We start from the raw sequence: 19,805 nt of genomic DNA on the forward strand, positions 1-19,805 counted from the left end.
CTGAGCATCCCCTCCCCCGGAACGCTTCTCCCCCACGGTTTCACAGCCTCCCAAGCCTCCCCCTGATCCAGCCCGACACCCCTGGAGCGCACCCCAGCCCCGGCCCCGGCCCCGGCCCCGTGCCCGTCCCGCTCCGCCGCGCCCGTGACCCCGTGCCCGTCACCGCGGCGTCGCTGCCGAGGCCACGCCGGGGAAGCGCCTCCTCCCCCCCCAGGCTCGGGCGCTAAATGGAAGCGGCAGATCGATCCCGAGTGTGCCAAACTGACACGGAGCCTCATTAGGGGTTAGTTTTCATCCTCCTGCTCCCTGGCAGCCTTCACATTATCCCATAAAATTTATTTACTATTTCATGAATACATAAGCAGCAGGCAAACGCCGGCTTTTTATATATTTACACTGTATATATTTCACGGGAGAGTTATGTGTGTCTCTGAGGCAGAGTGGAGGGAGCGAGAGGGGAGCAGGAGCAGAAGGAGAAAGCAGCTGTGAGGGAAGGAGCAGGAAAGCAGAGCCGTGGGGGAGGATGGCGATGGAGCACGCCCAGGCAGGGCGGGAGAGGCGCCCGAGGCACGAAGAGCCCGGAGCAGCCCCAGCTCCAGCCCAGCCTGCAGCTGGGAGCGCCAGGGCTTGGGGATGGAGGAGGGCTGGGGGTAGATGAGGAGCTGCGGTGGATGAGGAGCTGGGGTGGATGAGGAGCTGGGGTGGATGAAGACTGGGGGTGGATGAAGACTGGGGGTGGATGAGCTGGAGGTGGATGAAGGCTGGGGGTGGGTGAGGAGCTGGGGTGCAGTGTCTGGGCTGGGGGGACACAGGGACTGTGAGCTCAGGTTGTTGGGGAAGCCCCCCAGCACCATCCAGATCCCCCAAATGCCATTACTCAGCAGCAGAGTGGGAGTTTCCCTGTCCCTGCTGTGCAGCACTACCCCACAGCGATTCCCAAGCCAGCCCAAGGGCACAGTGAGGGGCTCCTGCCAGCCTGGGATTCATGGAATGCCAGCAGCTGGCACCCTGGGAATGGTCCCCAAGCCCTGGCACTCTGAGCTGGGCCAGGCAGCCCCGGCTGGAGGGGCTGGATCTCCTCCAGCAGCTCCACCTGTCCCAAACACACTGCCTCAGGAATCACTTAATTGTGAGTGTGTAAAGTCCTGTAGCTGTGGAGTCACTCATGGTTTGTTTGGGGACAGTGAGGAGAAGGAAGGAGAGCAGAAAGGGAGCTTCATTCACAACAGGGCCTGGCAATGTTATCTGTTTCCTTCAAACCCAGCAGAGATGTTTCTATTAACCCCAGGAATTACAAGAGGTTTGTTTGCAATCTCATTTGTTTTTCCTCATTTAGCCTGGCTTGAAGAGGAAGATCCCTCACCCTCCTCATGAGGTTTGGGATGTTGCAGTTGCTGTTTGCCAGCACCAGAGAAAAAGAGTTCAGAGAGGGGAAATCAGCATTTTTAGGGGTCTGGAGTTGGTCTGAACTTCTGAGCAATAAACTTGGAGGGGCTGAGCTACATTAAGACTGCCATCACTAAGGCAGCTGGAATATCTGGATATGGATTTATATAATGGTGCAGGGAAAGCTCGGGGTCACAGCACCCTGTGCCAGCACCCATCACACCCCACGACTGGTTCCAGCCTGAACCCCCCATGTTTTGTCCCCCAAAACACCTCAGAACCCAGCCAGGAGCTGTTTCCATGGCCACTCAGTGCTCCCAGAACCAGAATCCCAGTGGTTCCCATGGCTCACAGGAGCACAGCACCTCCATCCCAGCAGGATGGGAGGCAGGGGATTTAGAGGAGAGCCAGGAAAACACTGGGAGCACCAAGCAGTGGTGGGGTCCACAAATCCCCTTCCCTTCCCTCAAAATCCCATTTAATTCCCTGTTCTGCCAAGAGCCCCTCTCTCTGCAGGAGGAGGGGCACCTGGCCCCAGCACTGCTCCCCCAGCTCCATTTGGTGAAAACATCAAAGGATCTGCTCCCTCTGGACGCCCCAAAAGCACAGGAGCACCACATTGTAAGATCTCTGCACTTCCAGACCTCTCTGCATTCCTGGAGTTTGGCTGACAGTCTCTCAGAAGGGGACAGAGGGAAAGAGACAGGCCCAATCCCTTGGGAAGGCAGCTAGAGGAGAGCAAAAATCCCCATTGCCAGAGAAAGGGAAAAAGAGAAAGAAAAAAAGAGAAGCCCGTGGTGATGGTGTTCATTTTAACTGCTCAGCCACTTGTAGCCTGATGCCATTAGAGGAAATAAACAGGTGAGAGGCACTCGAACAGGAGATGGGAACAGAGACAAAACCAGGGCTGGGAGCCAGAAGGAAGCACCGTGGCTTCCAGGAGAATCCAGCTGCCTTCCCGAGCTCCACGAAGTTGGCAGCAATCCCTGTAAAAATCCCTTTACAAGGCAGCGTGGGCACAGCCCTGCCCCAGTCAGTGGGGACTGGGACACGACGGTCCCCGAGGGGCCGCCGGCGCCGGGAGGGAGAGCTGCGGGATGGACCCTGCCGCTTCTCCCCGCTCCCAAAGCATCCCTGAGCTGCCGGGGTGGCTGCCAGCACTGTCCCCGGCCGGTGATGGACGAGGGGAGCCGGCACCGTCCCCGCTCGATACCTCCTGGAGCGCGGCCATTTATACCCCGTGATGGATGCGCCCATCAAGGGGAGCGGCCGCGGCTCCTGCCACCCCCTCCGTGCGCCGGCAAAGGGTGTAAATTTGGCAGAACAGCTTCACTAAGCGCTGGTTGTTTATTTTCCGGGCCGCTGCTGCATCCCCAGCTCGGCCCCGTGCGCCGGGAAAAGCGGGGTGGGGGTGGGGGATGCTAAGGGACATTCCTCACCAGCAGCAAAGCGTGGTTATCCAAGCACTGCCTGCCTCCAGCGGGGATTTTTGGATGTGTCCTGTCACTCCGAGCGGGCAGAACCCGCACCCCTGCCACCCTGCAGGTCCCCAGCCCCCCGGCAGCAGGAGCAGGGAATCCCTGCAGACCTCACGGAACGGACTGGAGCCTTGGTGCCACCTCCTCATGGCACTGCCAGCTGTGGGACCCCCAAACCACCCCAAATCCCCTCCTCTCACCCACAGCTCCCTCAGCAGGACCCGACAGATCAATCCCCGATTTCCCTCGGAGAAATGAAGGGACTTCTGCTCTCGAGCTGGGGACAATTGCAGCAATGGCTTTGCTTTGCCTGCTCCTCCTTTCCCACCGTGCATCACCTTCCACCCCAGGCCAACCTCCAGGAAGGACACCGGGGTGGGCTCTGAGGCTCCTCCAGCACCAACCAGCCCGAACCTGGGCAAAAAACCAGAATATTCATCAGCCAAAGGGCTGCAGCAAAAGCTGGGCAGCAAACAGGGCTGGGGAAAGAGAAAAAAGGGGAGAAGAGGAGGAATTGCAGCGCCGAGGAGGTCAGGGGTGGGTGAACCGAGAGGCACCGAGCGAGCGGCCGGAGCTGCTGCCGGGGGCGAGGGGAGGCCGAGCAGGAGCAGGAGCGGCCCCATCTGCTCCCGGTGTCCCCTGTCCCTCCTCCCGGCGCTCCTGACAGCATGCAGAGCTCTCGGTGCCATTTGCCTCTGCCCCCGAGGCGTTTGGTGATGGGAGATGCTCGCATTAGCACGAGGGGAAGCAGCAAATGTCTAGAGATAAAGAAAAAAAATATATATAAAAATATATATATATATATATAAATCGGGCGAGTTCAGGAGGTGGACGCTGATGTGGCAAGGGTTAAGCACAGGTTTGTTCGGGGAAATGGACACACCTGGAGGGAAGACAGCGGGAGCAGGAGGTTCAGGCAGTGAGAGGAGCTTCTCCCCTGGGTGTCGGCCACTCCATCCCCGACTCCTGCACCAGCCAGAGCCGGCTGTGAGGAGCCAGACAAAGGGGGAGGTGGCCCGGCCTCCCTGCAGATGTCACAGGGAGGCCACAGGCTTTAGTGCTCCCGAGGTGCTCCAGGCACACAGAGGTGCTGCCAGTCAGCAGCCCCAGCAGCAGCTCCTGGCTCTGGGCTTTGCCCAAAGCCTTCCCAGGAGCACAGCTGGGACCTCTCATCTCTGCCAGGGAGGTTTCATGTTTGGGGCTCAGAAATCATGGAATGGTTTGGGTTGGAAGGGACTTTCGAGCTCATCCCATCACACCTCTGCCATGGCAGGGACACCTACCACTGTCCCAGGCTGCTCCAAGCCCCATCCAACCTGGCCTTGGGCACTGCCAGGGATCCAGGAACAGCCACAGCTGCTCTGGGCATCCTTTGCCAGGGACTTACACCTCAAAGGGAACAGTTCCTTCCCAAAACCCAACCTAACCCTGTCCTCTGTCGATTTAAGGCCATTCCCCATCACTCCAGGCCTTTATTACCAGTTCCTCTCCAGGTTTCTCCAGGGCAATCCAGTGTAACAGCCCCAGCCCTCAACCAACCCTGACCCTTCCCAAGGATCAGCTTTTCCCAGGCCACCACACCCAGGAGCTCCCCCCTCCATGGCCAGGAGGTTTGTGATAACAGAGGGCACTGACCTTCCCAGCTCCCTGCACAGGTATGTCCCCAGTGGGAAAACCCTCTCCACACCCAGGCAGGTGCTGCATTCCTCAGCTGAGGTGCAAACACAGCTTTTCCCCACACTTCCAGGCAGGGAAAAGGGAGCAGCCGGTGCCAGGGAGGTGACAAGGGCCACCTCTCCCTGTCCTTGTCCTCAGCCCCAGGTGCCTCACCCACAGAAGGATGCACCAGTCCTGGGTGGGTGTTCAAACACCAAACTGAAAAGCTGAGGGGAAATAAAGAGATGTCCCCAGGAGTGCAGAAGTGGTTGCTGTGCCACTCCTGCTGGAACATTAATATTTGCCAAAAATAATTTGTATTTAATCAGACACAGCCATATATTCTGTTTTATGTCTGTTCTGGATCAGACTTTATCACCTGGGGCCACTTCAGCTGCCAGGGATCAGCATGCAGGAGGGCAGGAGCTGGTGGCACCCAGGGAAGTGTCCCCAGGGCCTGTGTGTGCAGGGTGAGCCCCCAAAGCAAAGTGCTGCTGGAGAACAACCACAACAAGAAGCAGTTTTGTGTTTCTGTGGGGTGGCACAGCTTGGAGGTGGATCAGGGGGTCTTTAATTCACTTCTGATCTGGAACAAGCCCTGTTATTTTTCCTCCTGGCCCCAGCAGTTCTGTGCATGCCCAGGACAGTCTCCCAGGGATGACAAGCCCATTCCTGCCTGGGTTTGCACCTCCAGCCTGTGCCAATTAACGAGGTGTCACCCCCAGGTGTCACCCTGAGCCCTCCCTGCACGGCCCCCCTGCCCTCCCTCACCCTCCTGCAAAGCTCTCTGAGCCCCTCTCCCCAAACAGGGGGTGCCCAAATCCCAAAGGATGGGCTGGAGGAGGGAAATGCAGCTCCCAAAGCCCAGTGCCAACCCTCTGGCTCCAGTGCCAGGCTTCCTCCAGAGCTGGGCAGAGCAGCCTTAATCCAAAAGCTGCTCCAGAACAGCCCTGCTGAGGCCCTGGGAGCAGGCAGGGACCTGCCCGGGGAGCCTCCTGCTCCAAAGCCCATTTCCAGAGGCAGAGCTCTGAAAGGAGGGCTCCAGCTGGTGCTGTCTGAGCCCCTGAGCTGGGCAGGCTCTGCAGCCCCACCCAAACACAGGAGCAGTGATTTGGGGTGGCAGAGCTCGCTGGGGGGCTTTGGGGAGCAGCCCCAACACTGCCCTGCCCAGATGGGAGCTGAGCTGCTCCCTGAAGGAAGAGCTCACCCCCACTCCAATACATCTGCCAGTAAATCCCAGTGCAACACCCCAGAGCTGGCTGGAGGTACCACAGATGTTCATCAGCAATTTTATAGTCATGGAGATCCCCCCCAAAACAGCCCAGAGGTGTCCAGGAGTCTCCTCAAGGCCAACCCTGTGCATCCCTCACCCCAAAACACATCCAGAACCTGCATCACTCCAGGCTTCTCCTCCCACCCAGTTCATCCCACAGACCCTCAGAGGGTTCATTTGAAGACCATCAGAAGTGGAGAATTCTACAGCAAAGCTCAGAGCTTGCAAAACAAGGCCAGGTTGGATGGGCTGGGAGCAGCCTGCTCTGGTGGAAGGTGCCCTTCCAGCACAGGGGTTGGGCTGGGATGAGCTTCAAGGACCCTCCCTACACAAACCATTCAATTATTGTAAGATCCAGGCTCCCCTTGGTTGAACTCTTATCCCAAACCCACAGTTGAATGTATGGGGTGGGCACAACCACGAAACAAAACTCAGAATATTCATGACCAAGGCAGTCAGGAAAGGTTTGTGGAATACATTCACACAATTAATACATACAAGAACATTGCAATTCCTCTCTTTGCTGGTCCACAAACAGAAAGAAGCTAAATTCATTAGATTAATATTTGTTGAGACTTATTAGTTTAGCTTTAATTTCATGATCAGATGGCATTTTTTGGGAGTTGAAAAGCAAGCTCTAAAGATTCATTGGATCTAAATCATGGCATTAAAGAGCAAGGAATTTTAAAAATTTCTAGGAAAAGAAATTTCCTGTTGCTGGTTTGCCTCTAACACTGTTCTCCCACCAGCTGGGGAATCAGTTCCTCCCTCAGCCCCAGCCCAGGGCCCAGGCTGGTTGATATTAACACAATTAAACAGCTTCTCAGAGCTCCCCAAAATGGGCTGGCCTCTGGCTCTGATGGTGCCACCACCCATGAGACCTCAGAAGAAGGTCCAGATGCCTTTAGGTCACCTTCTCAGGAATCTGGGTGGTGACACCTGGGCTGGCTGGGGTGGTGTCCTCATCCCCAGGGTGCCCCCACCCCTCTGTGCTGCAGCCCAGCAGAGCCCTGGCCCCCTGAACTCATTCCCTGGAGCCCTCACCCCACAAAGCCAGGGCAGGAACACAAACCAGGGCTGCTGACCAGGGCAGGAACACAAACCAGGGCTGCCGACCCCGCTCCCCCTCTGCTGCTCCAGGCGTGAATTCCTGCAAGCCCCGGAACCAGGGGAATCAATTTCACCCCAAGGAAGGCTTTATGCAGCAAAAAAGGGCTTCACTGTGTGCACCGAGAGCAAGGAATGCTCGGGGGATGGATGTCCAGCAAAATTCCTGCCCTTAAAACAGCTCAGGATGCTGGAGAATTTCCCAGCGCTCTGGAGGTGCTGGGGAAAGCTGGATTGTCCCCCGAGGCCGCCTGGGGAAGGGCGCTCCCCTTGGAGGTGACCCCACGCCGCACTCCCGCAGCTGAAGGAAACTTTCAGGGAGGCAGGATTAATTCAGGAGTGTCGTTGTCTCAATTAGAGCACGGCAAAAGCCAAAGCTCTCAGCTGGCAGAGTTCTGGTGGCTTTGCCCCAGCTGGGGAGAAACCAAAGCTCAGGTGCAGATTCCAGCTCCATTCCCAGGGCTCAGAGGCACTCAGGGCTCAGTCCTTCTCCCGTGCCGTGTTTGTTGCGGCCAGGAGCTCGCTCTTGTCCCGGCTGGAGAGGTCAGAGGCGGACAGGGCAGGGTCCATCCCCGGGGGGACCCCCGGGCCGGTCCCCGAGCTGGCAGCTGCCGGCTGGGTGACCCCCGCGGGTCCCCGCGCTGACAAAAGGCCTATCTTCTCTCCGCCTAAATGATTTAAATTCTAATCAAACATCATTTATAGCACATCTCGGAGCCGTCTCCCGGGAGCTGGTCCCACGTGAGCCGTTGCCAGGGCAACCGGGGGGTCTCATTTCAGAAATGTCAGATTGCATTATTGTCTTCACACTTCTCTGATAACCCGGTGTCTCTCCCTCTCCTGCCAGCACCAGCCAACCCCCACTCCCCGGAGGAAATCACCGGCTCTGTTTCACTCCCTGCCCTGCCAGCACCACCCTCCCCAGGCAGGGTCCCCGTGGGCTCTGCTGCCAGCTCGGTGTCCCGGTATTTAGGTGGGAGGGAGAAGGAGGGCTGGCTTTGTGGGGACCGTGCCGGGATGGAGGTGATGCTCCCGTCACCCCCCCGCATTCCAGGGAGAGGAGCTGCACGGGGCTGCTTGCTGGGCTTCCAAAAAATGAAGGGGAGTAGGGTGGAGAGAGCTCAGAGGGAGATTTTGGTCGGTCTGGAATAGCCCCAGTCTCCTGCAGCTTTCACAGGGCATGTCCCAGCACATCCAGACCAGGGTGTGCTGCAGGATCCAGCCCTGAGGGGACCCTGCAGGCCTTCCCCTCTGCCCCATGGCAGTGAGGGACTGACCCCAAGGACACCTTCTGGAGCATGGCTGCTCCTCTGCTCCCTGGTTTTCCCTTCCCCCCTTCTAGAGGAAGGTGTCCCTGCCCATGGGGAGGGACGGAACCACCAGGTCTTGAGGGTCCCTACAAACCCAGACATAAACTCCAGCTTCTCCTCATTCCCACATCTTCTGGAGCCACCACCAACCCCCTGCAGCCAGCTGAGCTGCTCTGGCCTCCTCCCTGACTCCAAGGACACCTCCGAGGTCCTTGTTCCCGGGTCCAGCCTGGAGCAGTGACACCACAGATGAACCTTCAGTGAGGTTGTGCCCAGCCCTGAGATGTCCAAACCCAGCAGAACTAGGTCTGGCACAGCCATGGATCTCACACACTGCTGGGAATAAAATCCTGGGCAAAACAGTCCTGGCAAGGGCTTGGCCAGGAGTCAGTGACCCCAGGGAAAAACTGAGGTGTTTTTGATGATTATTCTGCCACAGTTAGGGGAGCTGGGTGCATAAACTGTGCCTGGTGCTGTGGTCCAGGTGGTTTCCTGCACGAGCTGTCCCTGCTCATCTCCCACACCATCCCAACAGCCCCAGCTCCCCTGCTTTTAGCCCTGTGTCCTGCTGGAAGGTGACAGGGCAGTGGTGGTGTCATCCCCACAGTCCCCAGGCACTGCCAGGAGCCCACACGTGCTGTCCCATATCTGTCCATCCCTTCCTCCATCCATCTGCCTGATAAACCCCTAATGAACCTCCCAACTCTGCCTCTTCCCAAAGAATAAACCAGCCCTGGCCCAGGCGGTTAATATTTAACTGAATAAGGGCCATAAATATGGAAAATGGGACTTTTAATTAAATAAGCAGCTTTTAAAAGGGCCCTTGGGCCGAAGAGGCTTTTGTTTAAATATGATTGATTTGACACGTCCTTTCCCTCCCGCTTCCTCCCGCTCTCTCCCTCTCCTGCTTGGTGCAGGGATGGGAAGCAGGCTGCAGCACGGTCCTGCTGCAGGACCCTGTGCCTGCCTGTGCCCCAAAACCTGCCCACAGCCTGGGGCACCCAGCTCTGGGAGAGTGGGAGCACCTGGATGGGCACCCAAGCACGGACAGCTAATCTGGTTTGTAGCTCTAAATGGGAGCAGGAGGTTTGCCCTGGCTGCTGAGCCACCCCAGCTGCTGACACCAGGGGTACTGGGGTGCCCCTTGCACCCCCTGGGACAGCATTGACCCCCCATCACATAACCCTGTGACTGTCCCCATGGAGGATGTGGTGGCTCCCTTACAGAGGTGATGGAAGGGAAACTGAGGCAGGCAGCAGCAGGGCAGCACAGCCAGAGGAAGGGACTTTTCCTGGTGCTTTGGGGCTGGATTCACCCCCCAGAATTTACACACACATACATACACACACAGACACAGACTCTGGGAGCAAACAGGGAGTAAAACTAGATCTTAATGACTTTGCTGTCCCTGACATTTGGGCACTGCCTGCTGGAGCAAGCGGCACTAATTACTTCTTCCTCAGCCAGGCACGAAGGGAGCAGGGGGTTCAGGGAGTGCCAGGATCTTCACAGCCTTAGGGAGACCCTTGGGGGGGGTGTTGGGATGTGGGGGACCCTGTCCAGGCCAGGCTCACCCCCTGAGCAGCACTCCCTGGGCTGATGGACCCACAGTGCTCCCAGGAGCAGAGGGGTGAGCTCATGGGGAGCTGAGGGGAAGGGATCCTTGGGAAAAGATGGGAAAAGCACCAGAGCTGCACCCACATGGGCAGGGAGGATGCAGTGCCCATGCCTGGCTCCTGTGGGGCACTGAGAAGCTGTGAAAGGATGTCCCCAGAACTGAATGGCCCAGACTGAGGGACAGGGACAGACCAAGAGAAGAGGCAGCCTAGGGAAGGTGGTTCTCAGCTGGTTCCTCCTGTGTTTTCCACCCGTGGTTGTCCCAGTCCATCCCCCACGGATGGCACAGCCCCCAGGCTGCCATGGCAGGTTTCAGCTGAGAACACAGTGAATTATCTCCACAAACAACTCAGGGCAAGCAAGGTGTTCCCTGGGCCCAGACCTGTTGCTTCCATGGGATTTCATGAGTGAGGATGTGAAAATGGGAAAAAAAAAAAAAGGGAAAATGTGGAAAAGAGCAGGTAAGGATTCACATCACTTCTGGGTATCCTTGGGTGAGGAAATGCCCAGCACGAGGTGCCCAGAGCCCCAGACTGTGCTGCTGGAGGTGCATGTCCCACAGAAATGTCAGTGGGATCCCCTCAGGCTGGGTGGATCCAGGGCTGGAGGCTTCTCCCTGGAGAATGTGCCCAAACTCTGCCCAGTGCTGGGTCCCCAGAGGTCTGGGAGCAGGCAGGTGTCCTTCAGTGGTGGCACAGGGAGAGCTGCTGGCACTGCTGGATATTTCCAGGCACCCTGGGGTGACTCCAGGGCCAAATCCTTCAAACCCATCACTAAAGTTTTTGTGTTTCCCCTTTAAAGCAGCTGAGGCACAGCCAGGACGAGGTGGTGATGAGCTGCCCCCTCCCAGGGCTCCTCTCCTCCAAACCCCCCTCTGGCACCCCCAGGTTTGGGTGCCCATCCCAAGGCACTGCAGTGTCCTCATTTCTCTCCCTCTGCAATCTGGGCATGTCTCAGCCCTGGTGTGCAGCTTCTGAGCAGCAAACCATCCCTGAATCCTGGGGGTCCCTTCATCCCAGCCCTTCCCTCTGGGTGCCAGCGCTGCTGGGAGGACAAGGATGGTTTTTGGAAGGGGCAGCTCAGGAGGTTGAGCCAGGGGACAACCCTGGGCAGGGGTTTCTCAGCTCTGCTCATCTCCTGCTAGTGCCACCTGAGGGTTTAAAGGTTTTCAATGCCTGAACAGATGATCTGAAAAGCAAATTATAAACCTATCCCAGCTGGAGATGGGAGAAACCCTTGGACCATGGGTTGGGGTGTCTGGGATGGACCACCATGAGTAGATCAAATGTGGTCCCCAGTGTGACACTGGGAGCCTGGCCCTCAGCATCACTCTGAGTCCCCCGGACCTCCAGGGATGCTGTGGCTGCAGCATTTTTGGATGCTGAGGGCTCCTAAAATCTCCACCCCCTAAACCCTGAGCCAGCCCATCTGATGTGCTCAGCCCTGATGGAATCAGTGACATTTTCATGGATTCAGGCTCAAATTAACCTCAGTGAGAAAACCAATCTGGCCAGAGGCACCACCCAGGGGGTCTGGTGCCACCAGCAGATCCCAACACCGGGCTGCTCCTGGGGGCTGGAGGCAAAAGGCAGAGCTCCTCCTGGCACTGCAGAGATAGAGATTTATTTTTTTTTTTAAAAAAGAAGAAAAAAGGGGGGGAGGGGGTAAAAAAAGGCCCCGTGTTTGCAGCCAACACGTGTAATCTGTTGCAGCCCTTGTCAGACAAAACAGTTTTGCCGTAAGACAGCGATTCCCAGAGGGGAAAGGGGCGAAGTGAAAATACTTTATCAGCTGCCTACATATGTAAAGCAGTACCCTGGTTGAAAAGCAAAGCCTCTTTCCCTTTGAAAGCTGGGAAGGGAGAGATGGGAGGCGACTGCCTGGGAGCAGGGACAGAAATGACACAGGCACAAAGCCCAGCACAGCAGAGCCCAGGCCTCCCTCCTAAACTGCTCTTATCTCCCTATCAGCCCCAAAAACTACCTGGCTGTGGAGAACAAACAAAGGCAAACAAAACCCAGATGTGGCTCAGCTTGGGAAACTAAAAATATGGTTTTTAATGTACAGGAATTATTGCTCTTATTTCCCAATCAGCCCCAAAACGGCTCTTATCTCTCCATCGGCCCCAAAAACTACCTGGCTGTGGGGGAGAAACAAAGCCAACCAAAACCCAGTCGTGGCTCAGTTTTGGAAACTAAAAATATGGCTTTTTAATGTACAGAATGTGTTTTTTAATGTACAGGAATTATTTAATTCAGGTATTAAGAGCAGGTTCTGTCAGAGTCCCCTGGTCAGCAGGGAAGTGTCCATTGCTCCAGGTTCCTCTTCCCTCAGGTTGAGCTGAGATGAAGGGAATCACTCCCTGCCTGGATTTAAGAAGTGATGCTCAGGAGCTGCCAGCAGACAAGGGTTTTCTTTCCTCTCTGAATTTCAAAGGCTGGGAATTCCACAACCTGGACACACGGCATAAATCAGCTCTTGGGTTCACAGGATGAGTGGACTCTACTGGCAACAAGTGGGCTGGCTCCTCATGGAGGCTTCTCCTGCTCCATCCATCAGCCAGAGACCTGAGAAGTTGGGGAAAAAAAATGAATTCCATGTAGCAGCTGCCTCAGCAGGACAGAGAGGGGATTGGGGGGACACCGAGCTGGGCTGGAGAACCCAGGAGGGCCTGAGAACCCAGGGCACTTCCATGGATGGGGATGCAGAGGCAGGAGGGAGATAAGGAATGGGACTGGGGGGAGGAGGGAAGGAGGGAAGGAAGAGAAGGGTGGGCAGGGAAGCAGCAGGGGGAGAAGGAAGGAGCCCGCGCTGCCCATCTGGGCCATGCATCACATTGAAATTGTCCCGCATTAAAAATTCACCAGCCAGTGAATTTTCAAGGGATTTGTAGTAATTAGATGACAAAATGCTGGCAAATCTCAGGCTTGCCAAAGATGTTACTCAGGGGTCAAAGACTCGACACTTTTGGCTGGGTAATTTGTAAGTGTCAATCACACTCAGGCATCAGAGGGAAAGGAGAGCTCCAAGGGCTGAATCCTAACGAAGCCCAAGGCTCCTGTCTGCTGAGCCCCCTCCTGCTGCCACCCAGGCCTGAGACCCCCAGCTGAAGCCACACTGGGCTGATCTGGCTTCTCGTTTTTTAAATTAAAAGAAGGAACTTCCCAGGTTTGGCTTTTCACCAGGGAAAGCTGCTGCTCTGCTCTGCAGCTGCCTGGGCTGATGTGCCTGTCCTGTTTATCTTGCTGGGGGCAGGATGGGCTGTGACCCCCCACCCCGGGCTGATGCCCTTGCACAAGCTCTTCTGCCACCTGGGTGGAACTGCTCCTGGGACAGTCCTGCTGCTTCCTGGGGCTGACACACTGGGCTGAAAATGGAATTAAAGCATCTCCTGCCTTGTTCCTGCCTCCTCACTGGGTGTCACGGAGACTTTGGGGCCCCCACAGCAGCCCCATGGGCAGTGTGTGCCTGTGAGGGCTCTGTTGGAAAACCCAGGTTTATTCAGATCCACAGGACACTCCCAGCCCTGCGCTGAAGGGGGACCTGCCTCAGGCTGAGCCCATGGCAGCAGCTCATCCCACACACCCACCCAGAGCCTGGGGGAGAAATGTAAAAGTTTTCTACATCATCAGCTTAAAACCAAACCACAAAATGCAGAAATTAATGCTTTGCCCAAAACACCAGGGGAGATCCCCGTCCCAGCCAGGTGTGAAGCTCCAGTGTGGGCTCAGCCTTGCTGAGGTTAGGCCTGGGCTTTGCTGCTGGGTTTTGGAGCCGAGGATGGCTCTGAGGAGTGGCTGCCTAACCTCAGATCTCTCCTGGAGAGATTTTTGCCTTTTGTGGTCTGGTTTCTAAGCTGATGAAGTAGAAAAGCCCTGGATTTCTCAGCTCCACCAGCACCAGGGGGATGGCTGCTACCAGGGGCTACTCTTACCTCCAGAAAGATTTGGAGTCACCACATGAGGGTGAGGCAGGAGCCTGCTTTACTCTCCATCTCTCGTGGCTTACAAAGCTGTCCTTGTTACTCCTGCTACAGCCCACCTCCAGTTTTGGGTGTGAGGGATGGGGAGGTCCTGGCCATCAGCTCTGAGGTGCTGAGGCATCACACAGCACCCATCACACCCCAAGGAGAAGCACTGCACACCCAAACCCCCCTGCACTGGAAGGAGCCAAGTCCCAGAGCAAAGGAAGCTGAAGGAGGTTTGTTGGCTCCATCCCTCCCAGTGTGCTGGATTTGGGGGGTGCTCTTAATCCAGTGTGTGGGGACGGGAGAGAAGGGAAAGGGAGGGAAAGGGCAGGAGGGAAATGGCCTCTGGACAGAGCTGCAGTGGGTTAGGTGAATGCCAAGCCATTCCTGCTGCAGGCCAGCAGCACTGGGAGAGCTGGAAAAGGAGGCAAGCAGCAGTGTGATGCTCTTCAGTGTGGTGCTGCCCCAGACAGGGGAGCTGAGGGGACTGGGAATGTGGCTGGAAGTTCCTCCTCAGTTTCAAAAGTCACTCAGCAGTGCAGGGGCAGCCTTCCTCCAGCTCCTCACCAGCTGCACTTCCAGCTCCTACTCCACATATTTAAATAGTCCAAATCATGGGCTGAGGTCTGCAGGGGGGCTGGGCTGAGGCGTTTTTCCATGGTTTTATCTTCACTTATCTAAGAGTGCCTTCAGATGCTGCTGGAAGGGTATTTGTTGGGAAGCAGCAGGGAAGGACTCTGCCTGTCACTGCTCTGTCCAGTTCTGGGCACTTGGAGCCATTCCCTGCTCACAGGGGGGGTCCTTGGGATGTTTCCTCCCTGTCAGAGCCTGCTGCTGGCAGATGGAGACCCCCAGCACCACCCCACTGCAGCTGAACACAGCTCCTACCATGGCCCTGCTTGCTCTTGCAGGAGAAGATGAACCAGAAAATGCCAAATTTTAGTTGAGGGAACATGAAGAAAACCTTTTTCCCCCCAGATCATCTCTCCTGACACCACAGCCCTCACTGCCCTCCCACTCTGTCCCAGCAGCTTTGCTATACCCTGAGCTGGGGATGATGTCACATATGGGGATATGGTGATGCTGGCTCTGTACCCCCTGGTCCCCAGCAGCCCACCATGGTCCTGGGGCTGGAACAGGACCAGAGAGACAAACCTAATGACATGGCACTAATTACAGCCTGTGGAATGCAGGGACTGTGCTCCTGCAGCTCCCAGGGAGGTGAGACCCTCCCTTCTCCAGGATCCTGCCCACCTCCCTGCTCCTGTGCTGCCATCACTTCCTGCACAGCCCCAGCTCTGCTCTGCTCTGCCTCCCTTCCCAGCTCCAGTTTGGGGTGAAAGCCTCCCTGATTAGCCGATCTGGATCCCTATTTACTGTGAATTACTGAGCCTGATTATTATTCATGGCAGAGGCTGAGCTCTCAAGCCTGGCCATGCGGTTTCTCTTCCTCTCCAATGCATACATTTAGGGAAAACAAGAGGCAGAGTGCCTCAGTCAGGGAAGCTGCACTCTGCCTCTCCTCCTCCTCCTCCTGCTGTATTTCCTGCTGAGGAAGGTGCTGGTGGAAGCTGGAATGTGGAGCCAAACACTGGTGGTGCTGTGACCCAGGGTAAAGTCCAGATGTGTTGGAATATTGGTCCCTTCCAACTTGGCTTCTCCCGGGATTCTGGGATTAAGGTGAAGCTCCCCAAATCTCCCAGCCAGCATCCAAGTCAACTCTCTCCATCTGCACTTGCAGATTCTTCCTGAAGTCCAACCTGAACCTCCCTCTGGAGATTCCAGAGTTCCAGGAATCAGCAGCTGGGCTGGAAAGCAGCAAGCAGCAGGCAGGACACATCTTCCTGCAGCCCTGCAGAGGGTGAGGGAATGGCATTTACTGTGCCTGCTTGGCCTTGAAGTGCTTCCCAGACCTCATTCCATGGGACACAGGGAGGAAGACCAGGGAAGACAGGCCTGAAGGGATGAGAAGAGCTGGAATTCCTGAATTGTAGGAATTGAACTGCAGGAGCAGTGCAGTGGTGGTGACAAGAAACCACCAGGAGCTCACAGATGCTGCCTGCCTGTCCCTGCCAGCTCTCCTGTGGCACAGAGAGGAAAACACAGATGGTGGTCAGGAGTTTTCCAAAGGGAGTGGGTCACTCTGGGCACTCAGAGGGCACTGTGGTACAGCAGAGGGGCTGGCAGTGCCCAGCAGAGCCAGGCTCCTCTCTGCCTTGCCTTGCTTTGCTGGCTGTGCCCATAAGGAGATAAAAGCCCACACAGGCCTCTGGCAACAGGCAGCAATGAGGGAGAGCTGCTTCTACATTAAAACCCCTTAACCCTCTCATTCAGTCAAAAAGCTGCATTTGAATAATATCCTAATCCAATTGCAGAGCTGGCCCTGGGGAGGGGGATCTGCAGTGTGCCTGGGGAGCAGCTGCAGCCAGCACAGCTCCTGCTTCTGTCCAGCTCACCAGGGTCTCACCCTGGATGAAGCTGTCACAACCTGACACACAGCCACTGGCCAAGGCAGAGGGCTTCAGCCCCCCAGGGACCCTGCAGTGTATCCCAGCAGCCAGAACTGAGTGTAAAGCACTTGTTTGGGCTCTCTGAGGGGAGAGCAGAGGCTGAGCACAGCCCAGAGAGCCCATCTGGGGTGGCTGTACCCCTGCTCTCATCTGCACAGCCAGGGCTGATGGATGACTCTGCCTTGGAGCTGCTCTTCTCCGCTACCAGCACAGCCTGGCTACAGCACTCACACCCAAAAAGGCCACCCAGATGAGCATCACAGCCTTCCTGTGCCCAGCTCTGCCCAGGGAGCACAGGGCAGCTCAGGGGTGACAGGCACACACAGTGACACTGATCCTGGGGCATCAAGAGCCAGCAGAACGAGGGGGACAGGTACAGCTCACCCCAGCCCAGTTACAACCCTCAGTGTGCAATCATTTGGTACAGACAAAACCTTCCTATAACAGAAAAGGAACTGTTCCCCCTCCCAAAGCAAACAAGAGCAGTGCAGCAGCACTGCTGAGGTTAAGGACCAGGGGGAGGCTGCTCCCTGCTTCAGCTCCATGGACAGGTAACAGCCTCTGCATTATTTTATCATTAGGATTGCTTCAGATCAGGGGGAAAAAAAGAAGACAGCCAGTGGGGAGTGCTGAATTTCTGCAGACCTACTTAAGTGATCATTTTAATTCAGGTGTAGGCTCGTTTTTAGAAAATTCCTGCTGTAATTTTAGGGGTGCAGCATGTGGGATTCTCAATACGTAACAAAGCGGAGCAAGAATTAACTCCAACTGTTCTCCAGAGCTGTGATCAGCACTTCCATAATTAATGTCCAGGCACATATATATCTGTGTACACATACACAGCCCCCCCCTGCTCACATCAAACAGATTTCCTTGATACCAAATTGCCTGAAAAATTAACCAATGTCAAACTGCTCCACAAGATAAGTATCATTAAGGGAAAAAGAAAATCTTCATTATGTTTGAAGGTACAGGGGAAAAAAAAACCCCTCATGAATGTTTTCCAGCCTGTTCCCAGCCTGGGAAATAACATGTTTTAAAACATATCAAAGGGTTAAATTAATTTTCATTAAAATTTAAATTTGAGAAGGCTCCCTCTCTTCTTTCCTCCCTCCTCCCCCTTTGAACGTTTGACTGGCAACCATTTCATATTTCAATCTCGGCAGAACAAATTGAATTAGATGTTGAAACCAAACTCTGCTCTGTTCTCTAAAGCCTACATGCTCTGCTTGTGCTAATCCTTTTCGTCGCTGCTGCAGACCTCAGAGACACTCAGCAAGAAACCTGCCCTGCCACAAAAGACAATGAAGGGAAAAAGGGAAAAAAAAAAAAAAGAAAAAACAGGAAAAAAAAAAAACCCAAAGGAAAATCCAAGCCCAACCTGCAATGCTGCAGAGCTTTACTGAAATCATGTGCTGGGTGATGCATGTGCCTGGAGGGGAGCCTGCCCAGCTGCTCTGTCCTCTGTGCTGGACAGGGGCTGGTCCTGCCCAGCCAGGGTGGTCAAACATCCCTGCTGAACTGGAACTGAACCTAGCTAAGGCTGAGCTTTCCCTGCAGTGACCCCCTGGTGCAGAGCTGTGCCAGTGCTGGGGCAGGTGGTGAAGGCAGTGGGGAACAGGGACAGGAATGCCACTCATCAATGCCAAGCAAAAAAAGGAGAATCAAGCTCGTCACCACTTCAGGTGACACTGCCAGCCCCACTGACAGCACTGCTTCCACACCTGTGCCTCAGTTTCCCCACCTGCTGCACAGGATGAGAGTTTCACACCACAGCCCTGAGACATCCCAAAGGGCTATTCCTGGATTTTGGTCTGTCCCTTGAGCCAGGTCCTGGCAGGAGTGGCTGCTGTGGGGTTTGGGAAGCCTCTCAGTGGCAGCAGGAGGGCTCTGGAGCTGCAGCACAGTCTGGGGGACCAGCAAGGGGTGTCACAGCTCTGGAGCTCAGCCTGGGACTGCAGCTCAGTGCTGAGCCCTGTTCTGGGAATTCTGCAGAAAAGTGGGAGAGGACATGTCTGTAAGCACAGGGCTGGGCTCTGAGCAGCACCATGTGCCCTGGCCCTCGGGCTGCCTGCTGGACAAGGTGTGCACAGCACACACAGCTGGAGGCACTCCCAAATCAGAGCTGGGCAGATGTCACCCCAAAGCCCAGGCACTCCTGCAGTGGCCCTGCATGGAGCAGGCAGTGTGGTTTAACCCAGCTCAGATGCTGTGAACAGGCTCCCATCAGATACTCAGGGTTTCCACCGTGGCCACACACACACAAAGGACACCACCAGCCCATCTCACCTCTCCTGAGCCCACACAGGGTGAGCTTGGGGGTCTCAAAAGGATCAGAGGGGCTGGCAGGACTGCAGGGTTTGACCTCGGGGAGCCATTTCATCCTGGCTCCCTCCTGCCACCTCACATTTTACAGCCTTGAGATGCTGCCCCAGGACACACCAAGGAGGAGTGATGGCAGCCAGGACTCACTTGGGGTGTGGTGCTTTTGGAGGGAGAGAAGCTGGGGAGATTTTGGTGCTGGCCTTTGCCAAACTATCTGTGACATGGTGGCAGCTGCAGGTTGGTGTCCAAACAGGGATTTTAATTTTTTGGGCAGCCCATCTGTTCTCCCCCAGCCACAAGGAGGGACCATTTACACCCTGACAGCAGAAATTCTGCTGCCTTCCCCTGGGGGGATGCCGACAGCCAGGGGAGCACACAGCATACACCCAGGGCATGCACTCACTTCAACAGTGAGCTCACACTGAGCCAAATGTGGGCTGTAACCACTGGGACCACAGCCAGGAGCCTGTGGGGTCACAGGGGGGAGAGGCAAAGGGTGGGATTCCTGTCTGGAGGCTGCTGAGCCTTTGGAATTCCACCTTCTCCTGCTCCTGGTGCTACCGACCCTGCTGTCCCCTTGGCAGCAAGGACACTGTGACTTTTAGGGCCAGCTGTGCCCACCCTGGCCCAGTACCCACCTCACCAGACCCCAGGCAGCTGTTAAATGTCCTCATCCTTGTTATTGTCCTCCTCTTCCAGGTGCTCCATGATTTCATTCAAAAGCTCAGATCGTTTTTTCTTCTTCGGGGAGTCTGTCCAGGCCAGGGTGGGAGCAAAGGGGAGAAGAGAAAAGCAAAAATTACAACCTGGACCCACCTTGGGAGGGGCTGAGGGGGCTGGAGGTAGCAGGATACCCTTCCAGGTCATCAATATCATCTACTTCTCCTCCCCAGGCAGGTCCTGGCAGGAGCTGGGATTTCAGTACCTCCCACCCATGCTTTAGTTCACAGGCTGGGAGCAAACAGCACCCAAACAGGTGATGGTGATGCCAACCCTTCCTGCTGACCCCAATTCAGCATGGAATTCACAATCTCCCTGTGGAAAAGTGGCTGCAAGCCTCAGCAGGAGCTCATCAGGGCTCTTGGCAGGACACAGCCCCACCAACACCCTGGCTGAGACCATCCCAAACCAGCAGCCCAGTGCCCATCCCTCACCTGGGTGCTGCCCTGCCCTGGC

At 55.9% G+C, this 19,805-nt stretch overlaps 1 protein-coding gene across 1 annotated transcript in view; it reads right to left on the reverse strand.

Annotated features, from left to right (window-relative positions):
- Nucleotides 1-11,848: 11,848 nt before the first annotated feature.
- Nucleotides 11,849-19,805, reverse strand: part of RBM19 (RNA binding motif protein 19) — a 52,436-nt gene continuing 44,479 nt past the window's right edge. The window contains exons 24-25 of the mRNA XM_018916519.3: nt 19,268-19,381; nt 11,849-12,394 (exon numbers count right to left, since the gene is read on the reverse strand). Coding sequence (XP_018772064.2) covers nt 19,290-19,381 — 92 coding nt within the window. The 3' untranslated portion in view covers nt 11,849-12,394; nt 19,268-19,289. The remainder of the gene's footprint in view (nt 12,395-19,267; nt 19,382-19,805) is intronic.

The sequence above is a fragment of the Serinus canaria genome, chromosome 15 (genome assembly GCF_022539315.1).
Source record: "Serinus canaria isolate serCan28SL12 chromosome 15, serCan2020, whole genome shotgun sequence".
Lineage (NCBI taxonomy): Eukaryota > Metazoa > Chordata > Aves > Passeriformes > Fringillidae > Serinus > Serinus canaria.